The sequence below is a fragment of the Schistocerca nitens genome, chromosome 1 (genome assembly GCF_023898315.1).
Source record: "Schistocerca nitens isolate TAMUIC-IGC-003100 chromosome 1, iqSchNite1.1, whole genome shotgun sequence".
Classification (NCBI taxonomy): Eukaryota; Metazoa; Arthropoda; class Insecta; order Orthoptera; family Acrididae; genus Schistocerca; species Schistocerca nitens.
This window is the reverse complement of record NC_064614.1, coordinates 1,001,000,792-1,001,026,872: the sequence shown is the minus strand read 5'-3', so window position 1 is coordinate 1,001,026,872 and position 26,081 is coordinate 1,001,000,792. Positions and strand designations below refer to the sequence as shown.

The 26,081-nt window shown below is 44.3% G+C and overlaps 1 protein-coding gene across 1 annotated transcript in view; it reads left to right on the top strand.

The window, feature by feature from the left end:
• The window catches only part of LOC126218625 (uncharacterized), a 40,663-nt gene extending 15,692 nt beyond the window's left edge, over positions 1-24,971 (top strand). Inside the window, exons 4-5 of the mRNA XM_049942130.1 lie at positions 583-746; positions 24,297-24,971. Of these exons, the coding sequence (XP_049798087.1) occupies positions 583-746; positions 24,297-24,687 (555 nt within the window). The 3' untranslated portion in view covers positions 24,688-24,971. The remainder of the gene's footprint in view (positions 1-582; positions 747-24,296) is intronic.
• Positions 24,972-26,081: the final 1,110 nt, after the last annotated feature.

Here is a 26,081-nt window from a genome sequence, read left to right as displayed (position 1 = left end):
ATGTTATGCAAACGTAATTTGTACCGCACGGTTTGTAATGGAACTTTTATAAGCCTGTGTACTTATTGAGTGGACATGGTACTTTCCTTTTCGTGGAAGATGGAGGAAATGTGCATTTTAATAGAGCTAACATGGGAATTTTACGTGCGCCCGTTGAGTAAACAGTGTGATTTACGAACTAGAAACATCCCTCAACTGCCCCTGGAGTGCGTTGCGATCGCGTATACCACGTTGGGGCCCACGTGCCGTAAGCACAAGTCGCATCGTTCCTGAGCGTTCAGCAGCACGTTGAACTTGGCACGCTCAACGTTAACGTTCGACAGCACGGTCCGTGTGCGGACGGCTTAAGATGAGGGATCACTCATGTGGAGTAATCGTGGAGGTCCGGCGGATCGAATGATTATAAAACTTAACAATTAACATTCTGATGAGATACGTTACGACGCTTCTGGAGGGTACAGGAATTCATAAAATATATGAAAGCAATTTGTTTATTTTATTCCATTTATGGAGCACACTGATTTATACCTGGTACTTAAATTTCGATCAGTGTTGATCTTCTTCATAGGACTCTGCTGGCAGATGCTGGAACTTGCCATGGGTGATGACGAAGACCTGCAGCCGCTGTGGCGACGCCTAGTGCGGACGGTGGACATGCGGGAATGGGAGCGTGCGGAGAGGGAGGCAGGTCTACAGGGAGGACTCGCCGTCGTACACCCTCGCAGCGTCCACACCTTCCGTCGCAGGTGAGCCAAGACACTTGCTACATATAGTATCTGCAGTTACACATGTAATTCCTAACGTGTTAAACATCCCACATGATTACAGAGTTATGCTTACACCAAGCGAGAGTGAACACAATGCTTCCTTTTCCAGCTCGATATCCATTGTATACACTATCAGATCAAAAGTATCTGTACACCTATTAGTAGATCCCCTCCCGGATGATGCCCTCTCTCCCTCCATTTATCCCTCCTATCAAGTATGATCCTCACCTCCCCCTCCTTTCCTTTGTCCTTTTCCTAGGCTCCCTGTCCCCCCCCCCCCCCTCTACCATTCTGTTTTTCCCCATCTACGTCTCTCTGCCTCCCTTCTCTCCCCTGAGCCGTTTTGCGTTTCCTTCCTCTGCCTTTCCCCATTCTCTCTTGCATCTGCCCTGCTCCCCCCCCCCTTTCTGAGTCCTCTCCCTTCTTCGGTCCCCTCCCTCCCCCGCCTTTTGTTTTTCCTCTCCTCCCCCCTTTTTCCCCCTCATCTGTCAAGGTCCCCCCACCCATCTGCCCTTTCCTGTCGTGTGTCATCTTCCTGCCGAATTTTTAGTGCAGTTTTTCCAGTGATTGTTAAGTGTTGTGCGTCTTTTCCGAAGTGTTGCGAACAGACATCATACTGTCGCATGGTGTGATTCGTATATCTCTTGCGAACAGAAACCAGACTGTCGCCGTGTTTTTTAATTGTCTGTCTACTATTTTCCCTGTCTGCTTCCTGTTTCTTTTATTATCATCGCCCACTATTTGTTTTATGTTTTATCGTTCCACAGTTTTCCGCCGTTTTACTATTTACGTCTACCATTTTATCGCCTGCTTTTATTGTTTCTTATCTTCTTATGTTTTAAAAATTCTGTAGGCTGAAGAGCAGCGTACTAAGCGGCTGCCAGTCCGCCCCCTTCTGGTGGAATCAAAATCCAACAAGGAAAAAAAAATATTAGTAGATATTAATGTGGAGTGTATCCATCCTTTGCCCTTATGACGGTTTGGAATTCGCTTGGGACACTTTCCATGTGCTGTATGATCGACTGTGGAGGAATGGCAGACTCTTCATCTCCAAGAGCCAACAACTAGACGCTTGGACGCTTGAGTCTGCAGAGAAGTCCACGTTGTAGCTCATCCTAAAAGTTCCCATTGGGTTCAGGTAGGGACCCTGGGCGACCCAGTCTATTTCAGGAATGTTGTCCGCAAACCATTACTTCACAGATGTTAAGTTATGACAGGATGTACTGTCATGCTCATAGAAGCAGTCATCATCTCAGAACTGTTTCTCTACTGACCACAATACACAATGCTGTAAAATATGCTCATAACCTTCCGCATTTAGCGTTTTCTTAAACGCAGTAAGGGGGCTACACCTTAACTACGTAAGACTGCCCCATACCTAAACAAACTTCTACATACTTCATTCTTGGTTCTGCACATGATGGCAGGCAATGTTTTCCATGCATTCTCCGAACCCAAACAGTTCGATCAGATTTAAAGTATTATATCGTGATTCATCACTTCACTAGTTTCCGTCATCCACTTTCCAGTGGTGTCGCTCTTTAGATCACTTTAAGCGCCGCTTTTTGTACTGACTACAAAAATGTGTACCCATTCTTCCTAACTCCCTAGCTGGCCCGGTTGGCCGAGCGGTTCTAGGCGCTACAGTCTGGAACCGTGTGACCGCTGCGGCCGCAGGTTCGAATCCTTTCTCGGGCATGGATATGTGTGATGTCCTTAGGTTAGTTACGTTTAAGTAGTTCTAAGTTCTAGTCGACTGATGACCTCAGCAGGTAAGTCCCATAGTGGTCAGAGCCATTTGAACCTAACTCACTATGCACAGCCACTGTGCTAGGTGTATGCTTTGCAACTCACGAGTGATTACTTCAAATGATTTCATGTGGTTCTTACAACTACACTCCGTAATGCTTCACGGCCCTTGACCGTCACTACATGAGGTCTGTGTGGTCTTGATTTATCTGTGGTTGTTGTGTCATGTTTTCACTTCAAGGTCACATCACAAACAGTTGACTTATGAAGTTTTAAACGGGTTGAAATGTCCCTGATGGATTTATTACACAGGTGATATCCAATGACTGGTCCACATTAGAAGCCGTTGAGCTCTCCTGCGCGACCCGTCTTGCTGTAACTGCTTCTCTGCTGACTACAGTACTCCTCATCTCCTACAATACTGGCGGGTCCGCATCTCGATTCATCCGGTGGTCAGTTCGGCGGATCATACACTGTATGACAGCATCTAGCCGGACTGAAGGACCAACGTAACGGAACAGCATCAGCAGCGCGGTGGACATGAGTGGCTGACAGCAAGTACTGGGAAGTCTAAGCCCTAAAAGGTAGTAGTAAAAATAGGGAAAAAACGAAAATTAGACTTCAGGTCCCGTCAACGACTAGAATACAGGCAGAATACAAGATTGGATTGGTTACGATGTGATAGATTGCTTGAGCAACCATCCAGGTATCTACCTTTACCGATTTAGTCATGCTACAGGGAACCTACACCTGAATGGTCTCGGGGTGGCTCAAAATGGTTCAAATGACTCTGAGCGCTATGGGACTCAACTGCTGAGGTCATAAGTCCCCTAGAACATAGAACTACTTAAACCTAACTAACCTAAGGACATCACACGCATCCATGCCCGAGGCAGGATTCGAACCTGCGACCGTAGCGGTCGCGCGGTTCCAATCTGTAGCGCCTAGAACCACTCGGCCACTTCGGCCGGCGTCTCGGGGTGGTGGTGGTAGGTTAAAGCTAAGCTTTAATGTCAGTTTTTCCACATGCGACTCCAATGTCTTAACCATTCCGCCAACTCGCTCGCTATATGAATGAGAATTGGTATATACCTACAAAAACAGAGGGACTGTCTATCTGCTTTCTGAGATAATCCAGTTATAGCAACACTGTCGTGATGCGAGGGCAGACCCAGATCCTATAAGAGAAACTATTGGCTGTCTGAACAGTAAGCATAACTGGTATTGTGGCCCCCAGTCCGAAGAATGGTTTGCTGCCGCTCAGCATGCTAATTTATTCTGTGCGAGGTTCTTCATTTTTGCGTAACTACTGCAACCTATCTTCTTACGGTAATAAACTTTGGTCTTCCTCTAGAATTCTTACTCTATGCACTTCTCTCCATTACAAAATTACATAAACTAAACGTTTCGAGTGCCTTCTTGATTGTATGTGTTCTCTAGAGCTGCATCAGCAATAAAGAGAAATCACTGAATAGAAATGGACAATCTGAAAACATGTTACTCCATCAGAGTAGCTGATGATGATTTCTCCATTCGAAACACCACGATTTGTTGGCATTAACATCCGATACGCTATCTGGAATTCTTTATGTTAGAGCACCCATGTGCAAAGATGGGACGGAATTAGTGTACCGCTACTGTCTGCATGGAATAGTGCGAACGTGTTCAGATGTCCGCGAGTCGTGTAAATGAGGCAGAACGTGGGGACCAGCCCAGTATTTACCTTGTGGGATGTGGACAACCGCCTAAAAACTACATCCAGGTTGGCCAGCACACCGGCCCTCGTCGTCAATTCACCGGGTGGATTCGATCTGGGACTGGCGCCCCCCACCCAAATCCAGGAAGCAGCGCGTTAGCGCTCTCGGCTACCCTGGCGGGTAAAGGTTAAACTGCCCTTCACACTCATTATGGACTTGGCTGGCCTTCGTGGTATTGGAGTAGGACTGATACCTCCTATAAAAAACAAGAAAAGGTTGCGAATTTTACTATCGCGTTGGGCACAGGACTCGATTTGAAACACACCGTTTCTATCTGTGAGGCTATGTCTGCCCCTACTGTTAAAGTGCAGCTTGAACGAAATGGTAGCGCCAAGATGCAACTGCAGTCATCTACGATCAAATGGGTGTTTCACAGACTTATTGTGATAAGCTCTGCACCATAAACAGGCAATGAGGGAACCGTAATTAAATCAGCTACTTCGACATCTACATGGGTACTCTGCAAATCACACGTAAGTGCCTGGCAGACGGAATCTAAAGCCAAAGTACAGTAAATCAGAGAAATCGAAAACAAGTGAATAATGACAGTCCCGAATACACTACACAGGATTTTAATGTTAGAGTGGCACAATTTCATTTGCCCATAACTTATGCTTGGACTATTGCAAAATTAATGACATTTAAACTTCACCAAATTTATTAATACAATAGTCCAATTTGTTTAAACAAAGCAACTGATATCAGAAACAAAAATTTGAAAACAAAAATATGACCATTCTGTTAATAACAGTGTAAGGGTCACTAACTGGATGTCAGTTATTTATTACTGGGAGACAACTGCAACTTTGTCAAACAGATATTTAGGTGACGGTGGTGCCTCTCCTTATTGGGTAATGACAAGTGCATCTACTCAGGCAAGACGTAGCATTCTTGGTATTCTCGGGAGAGAGAGGGAACAGCTTCTGGTGTGTGTGTGTGTGTGTGTGTGTGTGTGTGTGTGTGTGTGTGTGTGTGAGAGAGTGTGTGTGTGGTTTCAGCCATTCCAGGACAAATGGTGCCAGGCATGTGCCAGCTATGGCCCTGAATCCCTTATACTCACGACCGAAATTATTAGCGACCTCCAGCAGAAATCTCGGACCAGTGTCTCTTTCACCAGAGGTCGACGTGCGTCAAGCAAGCAATAGAACCGAAGCCTCAGTCGTTTCTTCCTCGACAGTCTACAAAAAGGCACCCTGGGCTGCTTCTTGCTTTTTATTACTGGTGAGCATTGGTTCTGAATCCTGCTAAATTATTTGTTAGCAACCGTTGATAGTATGTAACAGTAGGCTCACTAACCAAAAAAATGTTTCATCTATGAGCATTGGGCAGAAACGATTAATTTTTCGACACATTTTCAAACATTTGTGCTCTCGTAAAACTGTGTGTCTCCTCGGGTCGTTACCTTTTAGGACCCCTGGACAGACCTCTAGCCAATACAATTTGCACTTCCACCTACTTGCTGATGAACAACGCACTGCAGGCCTCTCGTACAATTGCGTCCAACTAATCGTCGACTGGACCAGGGGTCTCCAAACATTTTAGTCCGCGGGCCACATTGACTCCTCCACGAAGTCATAGGGGGCCAAGATCTACCTAGTCACTAGTGGGATTAAAGTACCCTAGCACTCCATGATCACCGTAATGTAAGGCTAAAGGAAAGATGAAATCGCAAAAATCTAAGTCTGTGGGAATAGCTAGCACTGAAACAAACTACGATTTTTATTTAATTACATAATTTTGATTGGTGGACCTACCTGACCGAAATTCTGGCGTATTTTATTCTGGAGAATTTCACCGACAAAAATGTATGTCACTGCACATTCCTCACGAAAGCGTCCTACAAAGTTAACGAAATTTCAGAATCATTGTTAGCAACACTATTACTGCAAGACGTAACAGAGGTAGAGTATGTCAACGCATTGCTGTTTCAAGCGGCGCAACAATAAGTTTAATTATGCAGTATTGTAGCGAGTAGCAGAGCCAGAGCATATATTTGATAGTTCTGTTGCGTGGTTGTGTCTATGTTGCGAGTGTCTCACGAGTTTTCAGTGTTTTATACGCTGTACTAGCAGGTGAGACGACGAAGTGTGGAGCAATTCAAAGTTTGAATTCGAAGAGACAAGGAAAATCTGAAAATCGAAATACGAATAGCACGACTTGAACATTTTTTCACTGTATTTTTTAGTGGAACTACGTGTAATTGTATTTAATTTAGTAATTAAAGTACCTTAAAAATAAATTCGTTGCATTTTGTTTAGGCAGCCTACTCCCTAGTTTTATTGGTATTAAATAGCACAATTTTATTTTCAGGTTACAATCTTTTGTGAAGTTCTGTACAAATATGGAAAAGAAACGAAATGTTGACAGTGAATGTAAAATTTTTAAAGAGCAGTGTGGATGTCAATATTTCGTGGTGGAGTAAAGCAACAAACCAATGTGTATTATTTGCAATGAAGCAATATCAGTCATCAAGGAATACAATATGAAACGTCATTATGAGACTAAGCACTCTTATAATTACTCCAAGTTTACAGGATGCGAACGCTTAGAAATGTATGAGTCTCTGAAACGCCAGCTAAAAACCGAGCTCCGACAATGTCGTGGTGTATTGGTCGCGATAGGCCTCGAAACTCAATTGTTGGCAGTATAGGTACCACCTCAAATATTTGGCGGACCTGATACGGGGGATGTCCGGCCAGCTAACTCGAGCCGGTTTGCCGGCCCTCGCGGGCCGGTTTCGGCCCGCAGGCCGTATTTTGGAGACTCCTGGACTAGATACTGTACATTTTTTGCTGTCTTCAATGCCTCCCCTTATACAGACTCATCACAGAATCTTGCTTTCACGAAACGTGATCATGAGATCATGTAAAATGTAGTGTTGTACTTTGTAGTTAACGAGCCCAGCATAGAACATTGGCTACCCCTCCCAAATAACACCAACGTTGCCGACACGATCGATACCATATTAATCAATATCTACCAGGTGAACCAGAGCTCCAACTTGAAAATTACCGATGTTCATAGAAATTTTCTGAATATTTTCCGGCCGGAGTGGCCGTGCGGTTCTAGGCGCCCCAGTCTGGAGCCGAGCGACCGCTCCGGTCGCAGGTTCGAATCCTGCCTCGGGCATGGATGTGTGTGATGTCCTTAGGTTAGTTAGGTTTAATTAGTTCTAAGTTCTAGGCGACTGATGGCCTCAGAAGTTAAGTCGCATAGTGCTCAGAGCCATTTTTCTGAATATTTTGGTAGAAGGGATACCTGTCCACCGGTGGCTAGATTACAGGATAATGATGTAATTATGATTTATTCTGTGGCAGTTACCGTGAGTTAATGGAGCAGAATTGGATCGGAGGGGACACACCAGTGCATACCGCTGGCATTTGCATTTTTCTGCAGATATTTTCAGTGCAGTACAGATACGAAGACAAACGGGGTTAAGAAATCCAACAAAATGCCATTACTCTGTAACGAGCCATCGGAAATTTCGGGTTTGTTATATCAAAATACTCAGAAAATATCCACGAACAACCTCCGAAATTTTGCCGTGGGAATTTTGGCTCATCCTGAACATTCTGTAAATCGCTATAAAGCGCGTGAAGAGGATAGCTTTCATATTTTATTCGATTTACGTTTCTTCCCAGTCTAATCACAGATGAAGTGTTGGGAGATTCTCTATGTGCCTTGTGTATGCTGTTATTGATGTAATTTTATATTCGTTTGGACTGATGCGTAGACGGCTGAGGAATATTCGTGATTTTCTCGTGGAAGACGAGATGGTATGTTGTATGCAGGTGTTCTCGAGATATATGGCGTCTTTCTTTGACTGGTTGCCTGATGAGATCTCACACACATGAAGGCCGTAGGGGTCTGGTGGCTAGCGTTACTGCCTCTGGACCACGGCAGGGATGGCGATTTTCTCTGCCCGGGGACTGGGTGTTTGTGTTGTACTCATCATTTCATCATCGGAATAAAATAATAATTGGATTCTTTTACCGACCTCCCAATTCGGATGATACAGTTGCTGAAAGGTTCAAAGGAAACTTGAGTCTGATTTCAAACACGTACCCGACTCATACGATAATAGTTGGTGGTGACTTTAATTTACCCTCGATATGTGGCGAAAATACATATTTAATTCCGGAGGTAGGCATAAAATATCATCCGAAATTGTGCTAAACGCATTCTCTGAAAATTATTTCTAGCAGTAAGTTCACGAGCCCACGCGAATAGTAAACGGTTGTGAAAACACACTTGACCTCTTAGCAACAAATAATCCTGAGTTAATAACCAGTATCAAAACCGATTCAGGGATTAGTGAACACAGGGTTGCTGTGGTGAGACTGAATACTGTAATCCCCAAATCCTCGAAAAATAACCGAAAAATATACCTATTCAAAAAAGCAGATATAAATTCACTTGACGCCTCCCTGAAAGACAATCTCCACTCATTCCAAATTAATAATATAAGTGTGGAGCAGATGTGACTTAGATTCAAAGAAATAGTATCGGCAGCTATTGAGAGATTTATACCAAATAAATTAACAAACGACGGAGCTGATCCTCGTTGGTACACAAAACGGGTTAGAACACTGTTGTAGAAACAACGAAACAAACATGCCAAATTTAAACAGACGCAAAATCCCCAAGATTGGCGATCTTTTACAGAAGCTCGAAATTTAGCGCGGACTTCAATGCGAGATGCCTATAACAGTTTCCACAACGAAACTTTGTCTCTAAACCTGGCAGAAAATCCAAAGAGATTCTGGTCGTATGTGAAGTATGTTAGCGGCAAGAAACAATCAATGCCTTCTCTGCACGATAGCAATGGAGATACTATCGAAGACAGTGCTGACAAAGCAGATTTACTAAACACAGCGTCCGCAGCTCGTGGTTGTGCGGTAGCGTTCTCGCTTCCCACGCCCGGGTTCCCGGGTTCGATTCCCGGCGGGGTCAGGGATTTTCTCTGCCTCGTGATGACTGGGTGTTGTGTGCTGTCCTTAGGTTGGTTAGGTTTAAGTAGTTCTAAGTTCTAGGGGACTGATGACCATAGATGTTAAGTCCCATAGTGCTCAGAGCCACTAAACACAGCCTTCCAAAATGCCTTCAGAAAAGAAGACGAATTAAATATTCCAGAACTCGAATCGAGAACAGCTGCCAACATGAGTAACGTAGAAGTAAATATCTTCGGAGTACTGAAGCAACTTAAATCACTTAATAAAAGCAAGTCTTCTATTCCAGACTGTATACCAGTTAGGTTCCTTTCGGAGTATGCTGATGCATTAGCTCCATACTTAACAATCACATACAACTGCTCGCTCGACGAAAGATCCGTACCCAAAGACTGGAAAGTTGCTCAGGTCACACCAATATTCAAGAAAGGTAGTAGGAGTAATCCGCTGAATTACAAGCCCATATCGCAAACGTCGATATGCAGCAGGATTTTAAAATATATATTGTGTTCGAATATTATGAATTACCTCGAAGTAAACGGCCTATTGACACACAGTCGACATGGGTTTAGAAAACATCGTTCCTGTGAAACACAACTATCTCTTTCTTCACATGAAGTGTTGAGTGCTATTGACAAGGGATTTCAGATCGATTCCGTATTTCTGGATTTCGGGAAGGCTTTTGACGCTGTACCACACAAGCGGCTACTAGGGATATTGCGTGCTTCCAATTTTGGAGACAATCTGAGCATCCGCAGCTCGTGGTCGTGCGGTAGCGTTCTCGCTTTCCACGCCAGGGTTCCCGGGTTCGATTCCCGGCGGGGTCAGGGATTTTCTCTGCCTCGTGATGACTGGGTGTTGTGTGATGTCCTTAGGTTAGTTAGGTTTAAGTAGTTCTAAGTTCTAGGGGACTGATGACCATAGATATTAAGTCCCATAGTGCTCAGAGCCATTTGAACCATTTTTTCGAACAATCTGAGCAGCCGTCTTCGGTTGTTTGCAGATGACGCTGTCGTTTATCGACTAATAAAGTCATTAGAAGACCAAAACAAACTGCAAAACGATTTAGAAAAGATATCTGAATGGTGCGAAGAGTGACATCATCCTAAATAATGTACAGTGTGAAGTCATCCACATGAGTGCTAAAAGGAACTCGTTAAACTTCGGTTCAAATGGCTCTGAGCACTATGGGACTTAACTGCTGAGGTCATCAGTCCCCTAGAACTTAGAACTACTTAAACCTAACTAACCTAAGGACATCACACACATCCATGCCCGAGGCAGGATTCGAACCTGCCACCGTAGCGGTTGCGCAGTTCCAGACTGTAGCGCCTAGAACCGCTTGGCCACTTCGGCCGGCTTAAACTTCGGTTACACGATAAATCAGTCTAATCTAAAAGCCGTAAATTCAACTAAATACCTAGGTATTACAATTACGAACAACTTATAATCGAAGGAACACATAGAAAATATTGTGGGGAAGGCTAACCAAAGACTGTGTTTTACTGGCAGGACACTTTAGAAAATTTAACAGGTCTGCCTACACTACGCTTGTCCGTCCTCTTTCAGAATACTGCTGCGCGGTGTGGGATCCTTACCAGATAGGACTGACGGAGAACATAAAAAACGTTCAAAGAGAGGCAGCACGTTTTGTATTATCGCAAAATAGGGGAGAGAGTGTCACAGAAATGATACAGGACTTGTGCTGGACATCATTAAAAGAAAGGCGTTTTTCGATGCGACGGAACCTTGTCACGAAAGCCGGCCGCGGTGGTCTAGCGGTTCTAGGCGTTCAGGCCGGAGCCGCGCGACTGCTACGGTCGCAGGTTCGAATCCTGCCTCGGGCATGGATGTGTGTGATGTCCTTGGGTTAGTTAGGTTTAAGTAGTTCTAAGTTCTAGGGGACTGATGACCATAGATGTTAAGTCCCATAGTGCTCAGAGCCTTGTCACGAAATTCCAATCACCAACTTTCTCTTCCGAATGCTAAAATATTTTGTTGACACCGACCTACATAGGGAGGAACGATCACCAAGATAAAATAAGGGAAATCAGAGCATGTACGGAAAGATATAGGTGTTCACTCATTCCGCGCGCTGTATGTGATTGGAATAATAGAGAATTGTGAAGGTGGTTCGATGAACCCTCTGCCAGGCACTTAAATGTGATTTGCAGAGAATTCACGTAGATGTAGATATAGATCATCATTATCATCATTCGTGACAGTGGCTAGATCGGATTGTGTTTAAATTGGACTGTGTAAGAATTGGGGCTTTGTACGGGCGCTGATGACCGCGCAGTTGGCGCCCCACAAACTAAATATCATCATCACGAATGCTGCATGGGTTACATGTTTTTTACGTATATAAACGTTTATAATTTCACAGTATCCCACCCTTGAATCAATGCCTGGCACTCCCTTTGTCTGCACTTGAGCCTATACACACACACAAATGCTGCGAAGAATAGCTGGTTATATTAAATGAGACGGATCACTGCTTATTAACCTGCAGTACTAATATTGATGCCGGTAATCGATAGCTGCGCGACACCAACTCTTCTCTCCTTGCCGGAATTCATGAAATTTTTAACAATTACCTCAGATCTTAGGGCAAGGACAACCGCAACACAGCTTTAGACGAATGCTGGGCTGATTTTTTTTAGGTGCCTTCGTTTGGGGGTACGCGTCATACAAACAAGAAAACCATATGATAGTTTTCACAATTACCAGCCAGATAGTGCAGTTTGTAGAAAACCATTAGTTTTATGTTATGGTGATCTTGCGACGTTAAGAAGGTTATAGTGGGCAAATCCAAGAAGCACAGTCTCTTCACGTAATGACGCAGTGAGATAACATCATGCTGTCTTCTGCAATGAACTCCAGTGAGCGCACTGTTAAATTTTCATGTCACACGTAGGGTGCTATTCCATTCCAATGACGCCCCTATCGGTACAGAATTACATCGGTCCTCTTGTCATCCTGCTGCCACGCTTGATTTCCAATGCTCCCTCGCAGACTGCCGAGGGGTAACAGAAAACGTGAGAAACAAGGCTGATGCGGAAATGAGAAATTCATTCAGTGGAGCGGGACTCATCTGCCAGCAAATGCATTCAGGTGAAATGCTACACTGACTGGGAACTACATTCATATACGATTTTCATTACGTAGCGGACTCGTTTTTAGTAGGCGATACCAGAAAGAGAAGGTTCACTTTGTTTGTCTTCTTTTCCTTTTGTGATTTTTTTTGTTTTACCTGAAATGCTTGCCAAGCAATTTTTATTTGATGTCGTAAACCACAAAACAGTTGTACCAGCGACAGAGATGAAAGTGATATTAAATGTGGGTAGCTTTTGTGGATGACAAACAGTGAAGTATTTGCAGTATTATTATTTATACTCTTCGTTTTCTGATGCCTGAAGTGCGTGAGGTGCCATGATTAATACTCATTTTAAATTCTGGACGTAAGAAAGGTAAAATGCAGATAGCCAAAAGTGACGTAAAATTTATGCAGAAACCAGACTGCAGTTATTAGAGTCAAAGAGCGTGAACAGGTAGCAGTAATTGAAGAAGTGAGACAGTGTTGCAGCATCTCCACAGTGTTATTCAGTCTTTACGTTGACCAAGCAGTACAGGACACCAATGAGAGATTTGGAAATGGACTTAAAGTTTAGGGATAAAAAATAAAAGGTTTCCCGATGGTATTGTAATTCTGTCAAACACGGCAATGGACATGGAAGAGCAATTAAATGTAACGAATAACGTCTTGAAAAGAGGTTATAGGATAAATATGAACAAAAGTATAACAAAAGTAATGAAAGGCAAAGGAATTAAATCAGGTGATTGTGATAGAATTAGATTAGGAACTGAGGCACTAGAGTACTCGATGAGTTTTACTCTAGGGCAGGAAAATAACTGACGATGGCAAAAGTAGAGAGGGTATAAAATGCAGATTGCCAATAGCAACAAAATCGTGCCTGAAAAAGAGAAATTTTTTAACATCACCTAATATCAACCTGCGTGACTGATGAAAACTTCCAAAATGAATTAAATACAAGCAAACAATGTCATCAACCCAAGGCTACACTCTACCTTGATGTACCCCATAATGTATAAAAAACAAAAACAACAAGTTTTCTCTCTTCTTTACCCTGTATTCGACCCACCACCTCAAGAGTTAATAAAGATTGCAAGATTCCATTTTTAGGGAAAGTCTCTCTGTATGTGGCCAGATAGCTCAAATCCAAGAACTTCAAAACATTTTATGTTGATAGGCTGTTGGACATTTTTTCCCAATGGTAAAGACAGCCATTCAGCTTTGCAAAAAGAGTGGTATATACAAAGTCGCTTTGTAAATGTGGCAAATTCTGTATAGCCAGTCTGACGTGGCAGTATCCACCCGCTTGAAGGAACACCATAGAAGCTGGAGACATAGAAAAGGTGACTCTACTTTTGGATAGTATCTGACTAAAAAAAAGCCACAGTTACAAGGCGTAACAAGATACTCTACGTAAGAATGATGGAAATTAATGAACATATGTCCACTTCCCCAAACCTAGTACTACGCGATCAGACACAGTTCCTTTCATCGTCACTTACAACTGCAAATACTGTTAATAATCCAATGCCGACCCCTTTGTAAATTACCCCTCCTACTTACAAGCTTAATTTCTTTCTTAATTTCACTTACTGTAGTTTTATCTGCCCTATTAAAACAGTCCTATCATTTACCTCTTTATTCCCACGTGTTATACTGTGCCTGTTTGGAATACTGGGCGTTTTAAGATCAAGATTATCTTGTCTAGCCATTCTCAAATTTCATCAAACTTTACTTAGTATTATTTAACTTATTTTCCTTTCAGAACAATTTTTATAATTTGTCATGCAGTTCATTATTTAATGTGTCGTATATTTTATCCAGCCTAAATATTTTTGCATTGCATTTTCACTGAAATAATCCTTCTCATTTTAGTCACAAATCAAACATTAGCAGTCTTCATCTTTGCAAATCATCTGACGTACTCTGTAGTTGTGCTATTTTAAAATTTTGATCCCATATAAATTTCACTGCCACATACATTTGTCTTTGTGCCTGACGATAGCGTAATAGCCGAAAACTTGTTTGTAAATGCTGTAGAAAATTACATCAGAATGGCGTGTGGTTTTCAAACATAATAAATTTAAGTGTTAGGAAATCTATTCTCATGTTATTTGTATGGAGTGTAGCCTTGTACGAAAATGAAACGTAGACAATAAGCAGTTCACGCAAGAAGAGCATAGAAGCTTTTGAAGTATGATGCTTTAGAAGAATGTTGAAAATTATGAGGGTAGGTTGAATAACTATTCAGGAGGTGCTGAATCGAATTGGGGAAAAATAAATTTGCAACACAATTTGACTGAAATAAGCTGACAGGACTCATTTTGAAGCATCAGAGAATATTGAGTCTGGTAGCGGTAGGAATTATGTAGGGTAATAATCGTAGGCTTGAATGTGGTAAGCAAGTTCAGATGGATGTAGGGTGCAGGAGGTATGCAGTGAAGAAGGAGCTAGCACAGGAAAGAAGAGCGTGGAGAGCAGCAGGCAACCAGTCTTCGTACTAAAACAGCGAGAAGCTAAATTCAGTATTGGTTAAAAGCCATCTGGAGAGAGAATGTAAGGGGTGATTGATCAACAAGTGCGAAACCAACGAAGGAAACTCTACGCTTTACAAACATGAGCTAACGGAAAGCCTACCGCTGGCTGAGACAGATTAGCTCTAAGGCTATTGACAGACACGGAGCTGGGTGTGGAATTGTTAACCGTAGGCGTCTAGTTTTGTGTGGTAAAGTACTAGCTGTACTGTCTGCATTGTAAATTGAATATTTGGGTAACATGTCGAAAGTTACTGTTTAATAATAGTCCACAGTCCTTCTTGACGACGAAGTGTCGTTTATAATTAAGAGTAATTCTGCATCTACATCTACATCTACATCCATACTCCGCAAGCCACCTGACGGTGTGTGGCGGAGGGTACTTTGAGTACCTCTATCGGTTCTCCCTTCTATTCCAGTCTCGTGTTGTTCGTGGAAAGAAGGATTGTCGGTATGCCTCTGTGTGGGCTCTAATCTCTCTGATTTTATCCTCATGGTCTCTTCGAGAGATATACGTAGGAGGGAGCAATATACTGCTTGACTCCTCGGTAAAGGTAAGTTCTCGAAACTTCAACAAAATCCCGTACCGAGCTACTGAGCGTCTCTCCTACAGAGTCTTCCACTGGAGTTTATCTATCATCTCCGTAACGCTTTCGCGATTACTAAATGATCCTGTAACGAAGCGCGCTGCTCTCCGTTGGATCTTCTATATCTCTTCCATCAACCCCATCCGGTACGGATCCCACACTGGTGAGCAATATTCAAGCAATGGGCGGACAAGCGTACTGTAACCTACTTCCTTTGTTTTCGGACTGCATTTCCTTAGGATTCTTCCAATGAATCTCAGTCTGGCATCTGCTTTACCGACGATCAACTTTATATGATCATTCCATTTTAAATCACTCCTAATGCGTACTCCCAGATAATTTATGGAATTAACTGTTTCCAGTTGCTGACCTGCTATTTTGTAGCTAAATGATAAGGGATCCTTCTTTCTATGTATTCGCAGCACATTACACTTGTCTACATTGAGATTTAATTGCCATTACCTGCACCATGCGTCAATTCGCTGCAGATCCTCCTGCATTTCAGTACAATTTTCCATTGTTACAACGTCTCGATATACCACAGCATCATCCGCAAAAAGCCTCAGTGAACTTCCGATGTCATCCACAAGGTCATTTATGTATATTGTGAATAGCAACGGTCCTACGACACTCCCCTGCGGCAAACCTGAAATCGCTCTTACTTCGGAAGACTTCTCTCCATTGAGAATGACATGCTGCGTTCTGTTATCTAGGAACTTTTCAATCCAATCACACAATTGGTCTGGTAATCCATTTGCTCTTACTTTCTTCATTAAACGTCTGTGGGTAACTGTATCGAACGCCTTGCGGAAGTCAAGAAACACGGCATCTACCTGGGAACCCGTGTCTATGGCTCTCTGAGTCTCGTGGACGAATAGCGCGAGCTGGGTTTCACACGATCGTCTTTTTCGAAACCCATGCTGATTCCTACAGAGTAGATTTCTAGTCTCCAGAAAATTCATTGTACTCGTACATAATACGTGTTCCAAAATTCTACAACTGATCGACGTTAGAGATATAGGTCTATAGTTCTGAACATCTGTTCGACGTCCCTTCTTGAAAACGGGGATGACCTGTGCTCTTTTCCAATCCTTTGGAACACTACGTTCTTCTAGAGACCTACGGTACACCGCTGCAAGAAAAGGGCAAGTTCCTTCGCGTACTCTGTGTAAAATCGAACTGGTATCCCATCAGGTCCAGCGGCCTTTCCTCTTTTAAGCGATTTTAATTATTTCTCTATCCCTCTGTCGTCTATTTCTATATCTACCATTTTGTCATCTGTGCGACAATCTAGAGAAGGAACTACAGTGCAGTCTTCCTCTGTGAAACAGCTTTGGAAAAAGACATTTAGTATTTCGGCCTTTAGTCTGTCATCCTCTGTTTCAGTACCTTTTTGGTCACAGAGTGTCTGGTCATTTTGTTTTGATCCACCTACCGCTTTGACATAAGACCAAAATTTCTTAGGATATTCTGCCAAGACGTACATAGAACTTTACTTTCGAATTCACTGAACGGCTCTCGCGTAACCCTCCTCCTACATTTCGCTTCCCGTAATTTTCGCTTGCGTGCAAGGCTTTGGCTATGTTTATGTTTGCTATGAAGTTCCCCTTGCTTCCGCAGCAGTTTTCTAACTCGGTTGTTGTACCACGGCGGCTCTTTTCCATCTCTTACGATCTTGCTTGACACATACTCATTTAACGCATATTGTACGCATATTGTACGATGGTTTAATTCTGCTGCTGACACTCCCGCGCCGGCTTTGGGCATAACAAATTGTAATGAAGCGTTTTCCTCGACCACCAGCCCATCAGTGGGCTCCACCGACCTCACACTCAGCCCTTGGGCCGCAGCAGAAGATTAGGTTGTGCCATCCCCAGCACTGCTTATTGATTCAGAAAATGCCTAAACATCATTTGTGCCATTTTCTAACAGCAGTAACATATCGTCAACGTATCATTTACAACAATTAGGTTTTTTCTCTTATCTGTGGAATCAGAGGGAAGTGGCCTTCCTGCCATATGTGGGTAACCTCTCATCAAAAATAGGACCCATTCTCGGCAGACACAAAGTAAAAGTGATTTTTCGTCCTCCATTCAAGACAGCTGCACTCGTGGGCTCCGTCGAAGATGATTTGCTGCTCCGAAAATCTGGAGTTTACAAAATTCCATGTGAATGTGACCTTTCTTACATCGGACAAACAACTCGTACTGTCCAAGAAAGATGTACAGAACACCGGAGGTACACACGACTTTTACAACCTAACAAGTCGGCAGTGGAAGAGCACTGTATTGATAATGGTCACAGTATGTTGTATGACAACGTCGAAATTATGGCAACTACATCATCCTTTTGGGACTCGATAGTGAAGGAGGCAATTGAAATTCGCTTGACGACGAATTTAATTAACAGAGACAGTGGTTTCAATCTTGATAAATTATGGAATCCGGCACTTGCTGTAATAAACTCGCAAAGACGTCGTCACAGTGCAGCTCACAATGATATATCGATATGCCAACACAGATCAACTGCGGAGTCATAGATACAACTCGCGCATTATGCACGTCTCTGCCGCCGACCAACGTCTCTGGCGCATTTGCATCTGTGGCCGCATGCGCAGTCGCGCGGTACAACAGTATAAAGGGACGAAGCGAGCACTGGAGTCCCCCCTACCCTCCATCTCTACACCCTACATCTCCTTTCCCAAGGTGGCTTCCATCAACTCCCCCTCCTGGATGATGCCCTCTCTCCCTCCATTTATCCCTCCTATCAACTCTGATCCTCACTCCCCCTCCTTTCCTCTGTCCTTTCCCTGGGCTCCCTCTTCCCCCTTCCGTCCTGTTTTCTCCCCACTAAACCTCTCCCTACCTCCCTTGTCCCCCCCCCCCCCGAGTCCTTTTGTATTCCCCTCCTCTGCCTACCCCACTCCCTGTCGCGTCTCCCCAGCACCCCCCGCCCCTCTTATGGGTCCTCATCCTCCATCAGCTCCTTTCCCAGCTCCCCCCTTTTTTATTTTCCCATCATCTGTCCAGTTTCCCCCCACCTGCTCTCGGCTGTGGCCTGTCACATTTGACAACTTTTTAGGGCAGTGTTCCAGTGACTGTTCAGTGTTGTTCGTCTTTCTCGTGTTGCGAACAGAAACCATGCTGTCGCTGGGTGTGAATTTTATGTCTTTTGCGAACAGAAACCAGACTGTCGCCCTGTTTTTTTAATTGTCTGTCTATTGTTTTACCTGTCTGCTTCGTATGTATTTTCTTAGCGTCATCATCCCTCTGTTCTTTGTTTTAAGTTCCACGATTTCTTTTCGCCATGTTACTCTTTAAGTCTCCGATTTTATCGCCTGTTTTTATTATTTATTCTCTTCATCTTTCTAACAAAGTCTGTAGGCTGAAGAGCGGCATACTAAGCTGCTGCCAGCCCGCCCCCTTCGGGGGGAATTGAAATTCAATAAAGGACAAAAAAAAAAAAAAAACTGGAGCGCCCACCTGCTCTCCATCTCTCCACTCTCCATACCCTCTCCCAAGGTGGCTTCTCCCCTCCCTGATGATGCCCTCCTCCCCTCCATCTAACCCTCCTACCAACTTTGATCCTCCCTCCCTCCTCCTGTGTTTTGTTCCTATGGGCACCCTCTCTCTCTCTTCTCTCTCTCCTCCCTCTCTCCCCACTCCTTCCTTGGGCTTCCCCTACCCCCATTCCTCCGGTCCTACTCCTGTCTCCTCTGCCCTTGGCATCTTTGCTCACCCCTCCCCCTCCCCATCCTTCCCCACTTGACAGGTCCCTGGACTCGTACACGCTACATGGACATTCGTGCGCCGGAGATCATCGCCATCAGTTTCTCGTGTGTGTGCCGTCGTGTTTGTGTTAGTGTTCACCGTCACACTCCAACGTTCACCTGTGCCGTCGAATCATCAGTGTTTGTGCTCCGTGCCAACGTGCTTCCGTGTAATTTTCGTCGAGTGTGAACGGCTCCATGTTTTGTATTTCTGTGTCTACTGTTTTTTGCCTGTCAATATATCTATTTAGTATCTTCATGTTTTTCTCATTGTGGACTCGAAAGCTGAAGAGCAGCGTAGGATGCTGCTGCCAGCCTACCTATGTATAGGTATAAAATTACAATAAAGGAAAAAAAACACACTGGAGCGGCAGTCTTGCGGCTCACTCTGAAGGTGGCTGAACGTTATACAGCCGAAATATTAAAAGGAGAAGGAGATTTCTTGCAGCTGCACACCTGAAACTTAATGGAACAGTCTTTGCTGCCGCCGAAACCTGAAGATTCACATCAAACTCTTCTATTGGATTTGCCACAGGATTCAGCGTGATTCATCATTCGAAATCATTCTTTACGAGTCATCCACTGTCTAGTGGCGTCACTCCTCATACCGCCTCAAGTATTTCTGAACACTGACTTCAGAAATGTGTGGCTTATGTGGAGTTGCTCAACCTCAGTAACTCATTCATCTCGTTGTACACAGTAAGTGATTCCTTCCACTGAATTTATGTGATTTTTACATCCTCCCTCAGAAATGCTAGACGGCTCCTATCCGTCACTACATGATATTTACTGGGTCTTGGTTTACCTGTGGTTGTCTTTTCACGTTTCCACTTCACAATCCTATCATCAGCAGTCGATCTGGGTATCTTTAGAAATGTTAAAATACCTCAGACATAATTGTCGCTCAGGTGACATCCAATGATTAGTCCAAGATCGAAATCACTGAGCTCTTCTGTCCCAGCCACTTTGCTGTTATTGCTTCTGTAATGACAACACAATACTCCCCGCCTCCTTTCATGCTGACAGGTCTGCGTCTTGGCCACCTGGTGATCAGTTCCCCATTACATAGCGGCGTCTGGATACTTTTGGTTTGATAGCTTATTGTGTTTCACACATCTTCGTTGACTTAATAAAATTTTCTCGGGAGGTTAAAATCCCACGAGCTTTCGACCGAGCTCTCTTCAGTCATTGGCATCCTAACTAAAAAAGCAAGAATTATAAACAAATAAAACATAAAATAATAAGAACCAAAATCAACCAACAAAGGAAAATATAAAGTATTAGAAAAATCATAAACCCTAAATAAAACTAATAATAAAGGCAAGTACTAAGACTGACTGCTGTGTCGCCGTGGATGCGTCATTATATAGCCGCACTTCTGGCTGTGACGTCACTAGTGCTCTCCTCCTCGCCGTATATGGTAATGTTTTCATGCCGCATCCGTCGGGCCAGTTTTAACCTCGCGGTGGCTGAGTCCCAGGTGGTGCTGAACTGCAAACCGCCGTCCTTGTTGATGGTGTTTTCAGAGGTTATTATTTCAATAGCTTCTTTTATGATGCTATCCCAAAATCCCTTCGTCCACATAACGACAGATGTTTCGTCGAGTAGAATTCGGTGTCCATTTTCTAAGGCGTGTTCTGCCACGGCCGATTTTTCTTGATATCGCAGGATTAAGCACCTCTCGTGTTCCGTCCGGCATTGCTCCACAGAGCGTACTGTTTGGCCGACGTAGTAACAGCCACACTGACATGGTATCTTGTAAACTCCAGGCGTTCTAAGCCCTAGATCGTACTTCACAGGCGTCATGAGCTGTCGGATTTTTGCTGGGGGTCTGAACAGCGATGAAATGTTATATCTCTTCGAGCCGGCTAATCTTTCCAGCCAGCCATGGTGGCCAAGCGGTTCTAGGTGCTACAGTCTGGAACCGCGCGACTGCTACGGCCGCTGGTTCGAATCCTGCCTTGGGCATGGATGTGTGTGATGTCCTTAGGTTAGTTAGGTTTAAGTAGTTCTAAGTTCTAGGGGACTGATGACCTCAGAAGTTAAGTCCCATAGTGCTCAGAGCCATAATCTTTCCTGACACTGTACCACAGAAAGGCAAATACACAAGGACGGAAGGAAGGGCAATGCACCATCTGTCTCGAATTCCATCGGAAACTTGATGTGGTCGTGAATGCTGTTCAGGTGTTCTAAGAATTCTCTCAGTTTTCCACGTGCATGGGGCCAGATGATAAAAGTGTCATCGACGTAACGATAAAAACAACTTGGCTCAGATGGAGCCGTGTCCAAGGCGATGTCTTCAAATTTTTCCATGAAAAGGTAGGCTATGGATGGAGATAATGGGCTTTCCATAGCTACGCCGTCCAACTGGTCGAAATAATGGCCGCCATGTAGAAAATACGACGATGTCAACGGGTCCGTAAACAGTCCCACAACTGTGCTATCAAATAACTGGGTGAGGAGATCTATACAGTCTTTGACAGGAACTCGTGTAAAGAGGAAGACTACAACAAAACTAACCATTATATCTCCATGTCTAAGACGCTCGTGGAATTTTAACCACCTGACTCGGCTGGAAGCCCGAGAAAATTTTATTAACTCATATCGCCGCGAAACCATGCATTCATACATCTTCGCTGACGTTTCTCACGTAATCAATGTCTGAAACGACATATTGTCGTCATCCTTGGTGAGCTGTAGTGATTTGTTTTTTAATCCTCCGTCGATTGGACAATGTTTTTCGACATAATATACTAAAACAAAACAAAAAGTAAACAGAACACAAACAGCACAAAACGAGATTATGAATAACTTACTTGACACTACGAATGGTGATTTAAATTACTGAGTATGCATTAATGATTTACAAAATATAAGTGTGCTTATATTGGCTTTAAGGTTTGGCATGTGGTTTATAAAATTACACACAACTAAACTGGGCTTAATGAGCAGCTCGTGTCGCTGAAGACATTCACTGTACAAGAAAACTAAATGAAGCCATTCGAAGACGTGTACAGTTGCCATAACCAGTAATGGCAGCAAAGTAAACGTCTTTAAAAAGCGTTTGGGCTTGGGTATGTTTTCTTTCAAAGATGTTAATGGAGTAATCGGCATAGGGTTCGCTGGGCTCCATCTCGGATAACGTGGTCTTGGTTAGTGCTGGATAAATACTTGAAACATATTCTGAAAACAATGTACATGTGGAGGATGGTCTGTAGTTGATTATATCTATGAAAGAGTATCCAGAGATGAGTGTTGTGTCTAGACAAGACAGCCTAGACACAATGAGAGGAAGCCGAAAGGCACGCGCTTAAACTCACGCAGGCTGGCGTGAGGTCTGAAACAGGATACGTAATGAATGCTATAAAGAAAAGTACGTAGCTTCTGGAATACTTAACTTTAATCCACATTTGTAGAACATCGCTCTTGATGATACATTAATAGAATCTCAATATCAATTGAATACGGCGCCTTGCTAGGTCGTAGCAAATGTAGCTGAAGGCTATGCTAACTATCGTCTCGGCAAATGAGAGCGTATTTGTCAGTGAACCTTTCCTTGCAAAGTCGGCTGTACAACTGGGGCGAGTGCCAGTACGTCTCTCTAGACCTGCCGTGTGGTGGCGCTCGGTCTGCTATCACTGACAGTGGCGACACGCGGGTCCGACGTATACTAATGGACCGCGGCCCATTTAAAGGCTACCACCTAGCAAGCGTGGTGTCTGGCGGTGACACCACAATGAGAAAAACAGAAATGGTATGGGGCGAGCATTGCCCATTTTCGACTACTGCGAGATTCTGCAATTATGCCCAGACAGCAATAACGCCCAGGACCTCCCCTTAACTCTTGATGCGAAGTCTAAGTAACATCGTTTGCTCACATTACTCAGTTATTTCCTGGCTACTTATCCTCGAGGCGGCTTATACACTATGTCACAAACGAGAACTAATTTTTTGCAGTTTTCGTACATTAAAATGTTACGAGATACTCCATCTTTGGAATTCTAAATTATTTTCAGCTGTATATTACAGTGCAACTCTTCGAAAAAAAACCTCTTCTGTTTTGCATGGAATCAGCGAAGAATTACATGGTTCATAACGTGTTTACGCAATTTGTAAAGTAAGCTAATGACTGGCGTCTTGAAGTAATGGTGTCTCAGCCTTCCCTTCTGAATCAGTCCCTTACGTTACAAACCAATATCCATTAACAGTGTTGCACGAATCTTTACTTTCCTCTTCTTCCTATATTGTTTGCTGTCATTATTTTACGTACAGATAACGCAGTCGCATGTATTCTAATAAATTCTTTCATGAAAGTAGTTATGCCTGCATTTGAAAACCACGGAAATCTTTTGCGATGTATGAGAGAATCAAAAGGTACTAAAACGATAAGAGCATATATAAACGAACACATGAAATGTCGTGTGACGAGGGCCTCCCGTCGGGTAGACCGTTCGCCTGGTGTAAGTCTTTCGATTTGACGCCACTTCGGCGACTTGCGCGTCGATGGGGATAAAATGATGATGATTATGACAACACAACACCCAGTCCCTAAGCGGAGAAAATCTCCGACCCAGCCAGGAACCGAACCCGGGCCCTTTGGATTGACAGTCTGTCGCGCTGACCACTCAGCTACCGAGGGCGGACAACGAACAAATGAATAAATAAAAATGTCTGATTCTTCAGTTTCTCCCGGCGTATTTCTTGCTCAAACAGTCCACGGGTGTGCTGCCGGTCCATAGTGTCCAACGGGCACAATATTTCGGCGATCAGGCATGTCGCCATCGTCAGGTGCGATGACGAACTGCGCACCTGACGATGGCGACATGCCTGATCGCCGAAATATTGTGCCCGTTGGACATTATGGACCGGCAGCACACCCGTGGACTGTTCGAGCAAACAAAAATGTGTTTATGCTTTTTGCCAGTGTTGACAATGTCTTGTTGACGGAGACTGTGGCAAATGGCAGATCTTAAGGAGATTGCTAGATAGACACAAAGACACCTAGTTGTAAGAAATTTCATTAGGAGAGTGTGTGCGGTCTGTGTGCTTCTTTCACTTCTTCGAATAGTCACCTCGTACCTCGCATTTAGGCTGTGGCAGAACGTGGACGAGTCGTGGTTTCCTCTACTGCACGTGGTGGGGCAGCCGGTGCTGGCGCCAGCGTACTGCAGCCTAGTGGCGGCGAGGCGGCCTGCTGGCCTGGCATCGCGCCTGGACCGGCTGGTAGCGCTGGCGGGCCAAGCAGGCCTGTTGGAGCACTGGCGCCAGCGCGCGCTGCTGGAGCTGTGGGCCGCCGGGCTCGTGGCGCCAGCGCAGCCGCCTAGGACTCCACCCCGCGCTGCGCCGGTTGTTCGCCTGGCGCACCTGCGTTCCGCCTGCTGGCTGCTGCTCTGTGGACACGCCGCTGCCGGCACTGCTTTCATCGTCGAGAGGACACTAGCTTACCTTCTCCAGCCAGAGCATCGACTACGAAGAAAGTGACAGCCGTGAAGGCAGAAGAGATGGAGTGATATAGTACTTCACGAAGGAGCTGACGTTAACAATTCTTTCCCGTTTCCTTTCCTGGTATAATCTGTTCCTTTCTCTTTATTCTTGTTCCATCCCCTTCGTCCCTCAGGAGAAGAAGGTGACCTGACAGCGCTATAAAAATACATAACCATTGAAAATAGCGAAACTGTGCGACTATTATCACCCTACACCTTAAAGAAGATTGAAACAACTTGCAAATACGCAACTGACCATTAAAACTGCTACACCAAGAAGAAATGCAAGTGATAAACGGGTATTCATTGGAAAAAATATATTATACTACAACTGACATGTGATTACAGTTTCATGCAATTTGGGTGCATATATCTTGAGAAATCAGAACCCAGAACAACCACCTCTGGCCGTAATAACGGCCTTGATAGGCCTGGGCATTGAGTCAAACAGCGCTTGGATGGCGTGTACAGGTACAGCTGCTCATGCAGCTTCCACACGATACCACAGTTCATCAAAAGTAGTGACTGGCGTATTGTGACGAGCCAGTTGCTCGGCCACCATTGACCAGACATTTTCAGTTGGTGAGAGATCTGGAGAATGTGCTGGGCAGGGCAGCAGTCGAACATTTTCTGTATCCAGAAATGCCCGTACAGGACCTGCAACATGCGGTCGTGCATTATCGTGCTGAAATGTAGTGTTTCGCAGGGATCGAATGAAGGGTAGAGTCACGGGTCGTAACACATCTGAAATGTAACGTCCACTGTTCAAAGTGCTGTCAATGCGAACAAGAGGTGACCGAAACGTGTAACCAATGGCACCCCATACCATCACGCCGGGTGATAGGCCATTATGGCAATGACGAATACACGCTTCCTATGTGCGTTCACCGCGATGACGCCAAAAACGGATGCTTCCATCATGATGCTGTAAACAGAACCTGGATTCATCCGAAAAAATGACGTTTGGCCATTCGTGCACCCAGGTTCGTCATTGAGTACACCATCGCAGGCGCTGCTGTCTGTGATGCAGCGTCAAGGGTAACCGCAGCCATGGTCTCCGAGCTGATAGTCCATGCTGCTGCAAACGTCGTCGAACAGTTCGTGCAGATGGTTGTTGTCTTGCAAATGTCCCCATCTGTTGACTCGGGGATCGAGACGTGGCTGCACGATCCGTTACAGCCATGCGGATAAGATGCATGTCATCTCGACTGATAGCGATACGAGGCCGTTGGGATTCAGCACGGCGTTCCGTATTACCCTCCTGTACCCACAGATTCCATATTCTGCTAACAGTCATTGGATCTCGACCAACGCGAGCGGCAATGTCGTGATGCGATAAACCGCAATCGCGATAAGCTACAATCCGACGTTTATCAAAATATGAAACGTGAT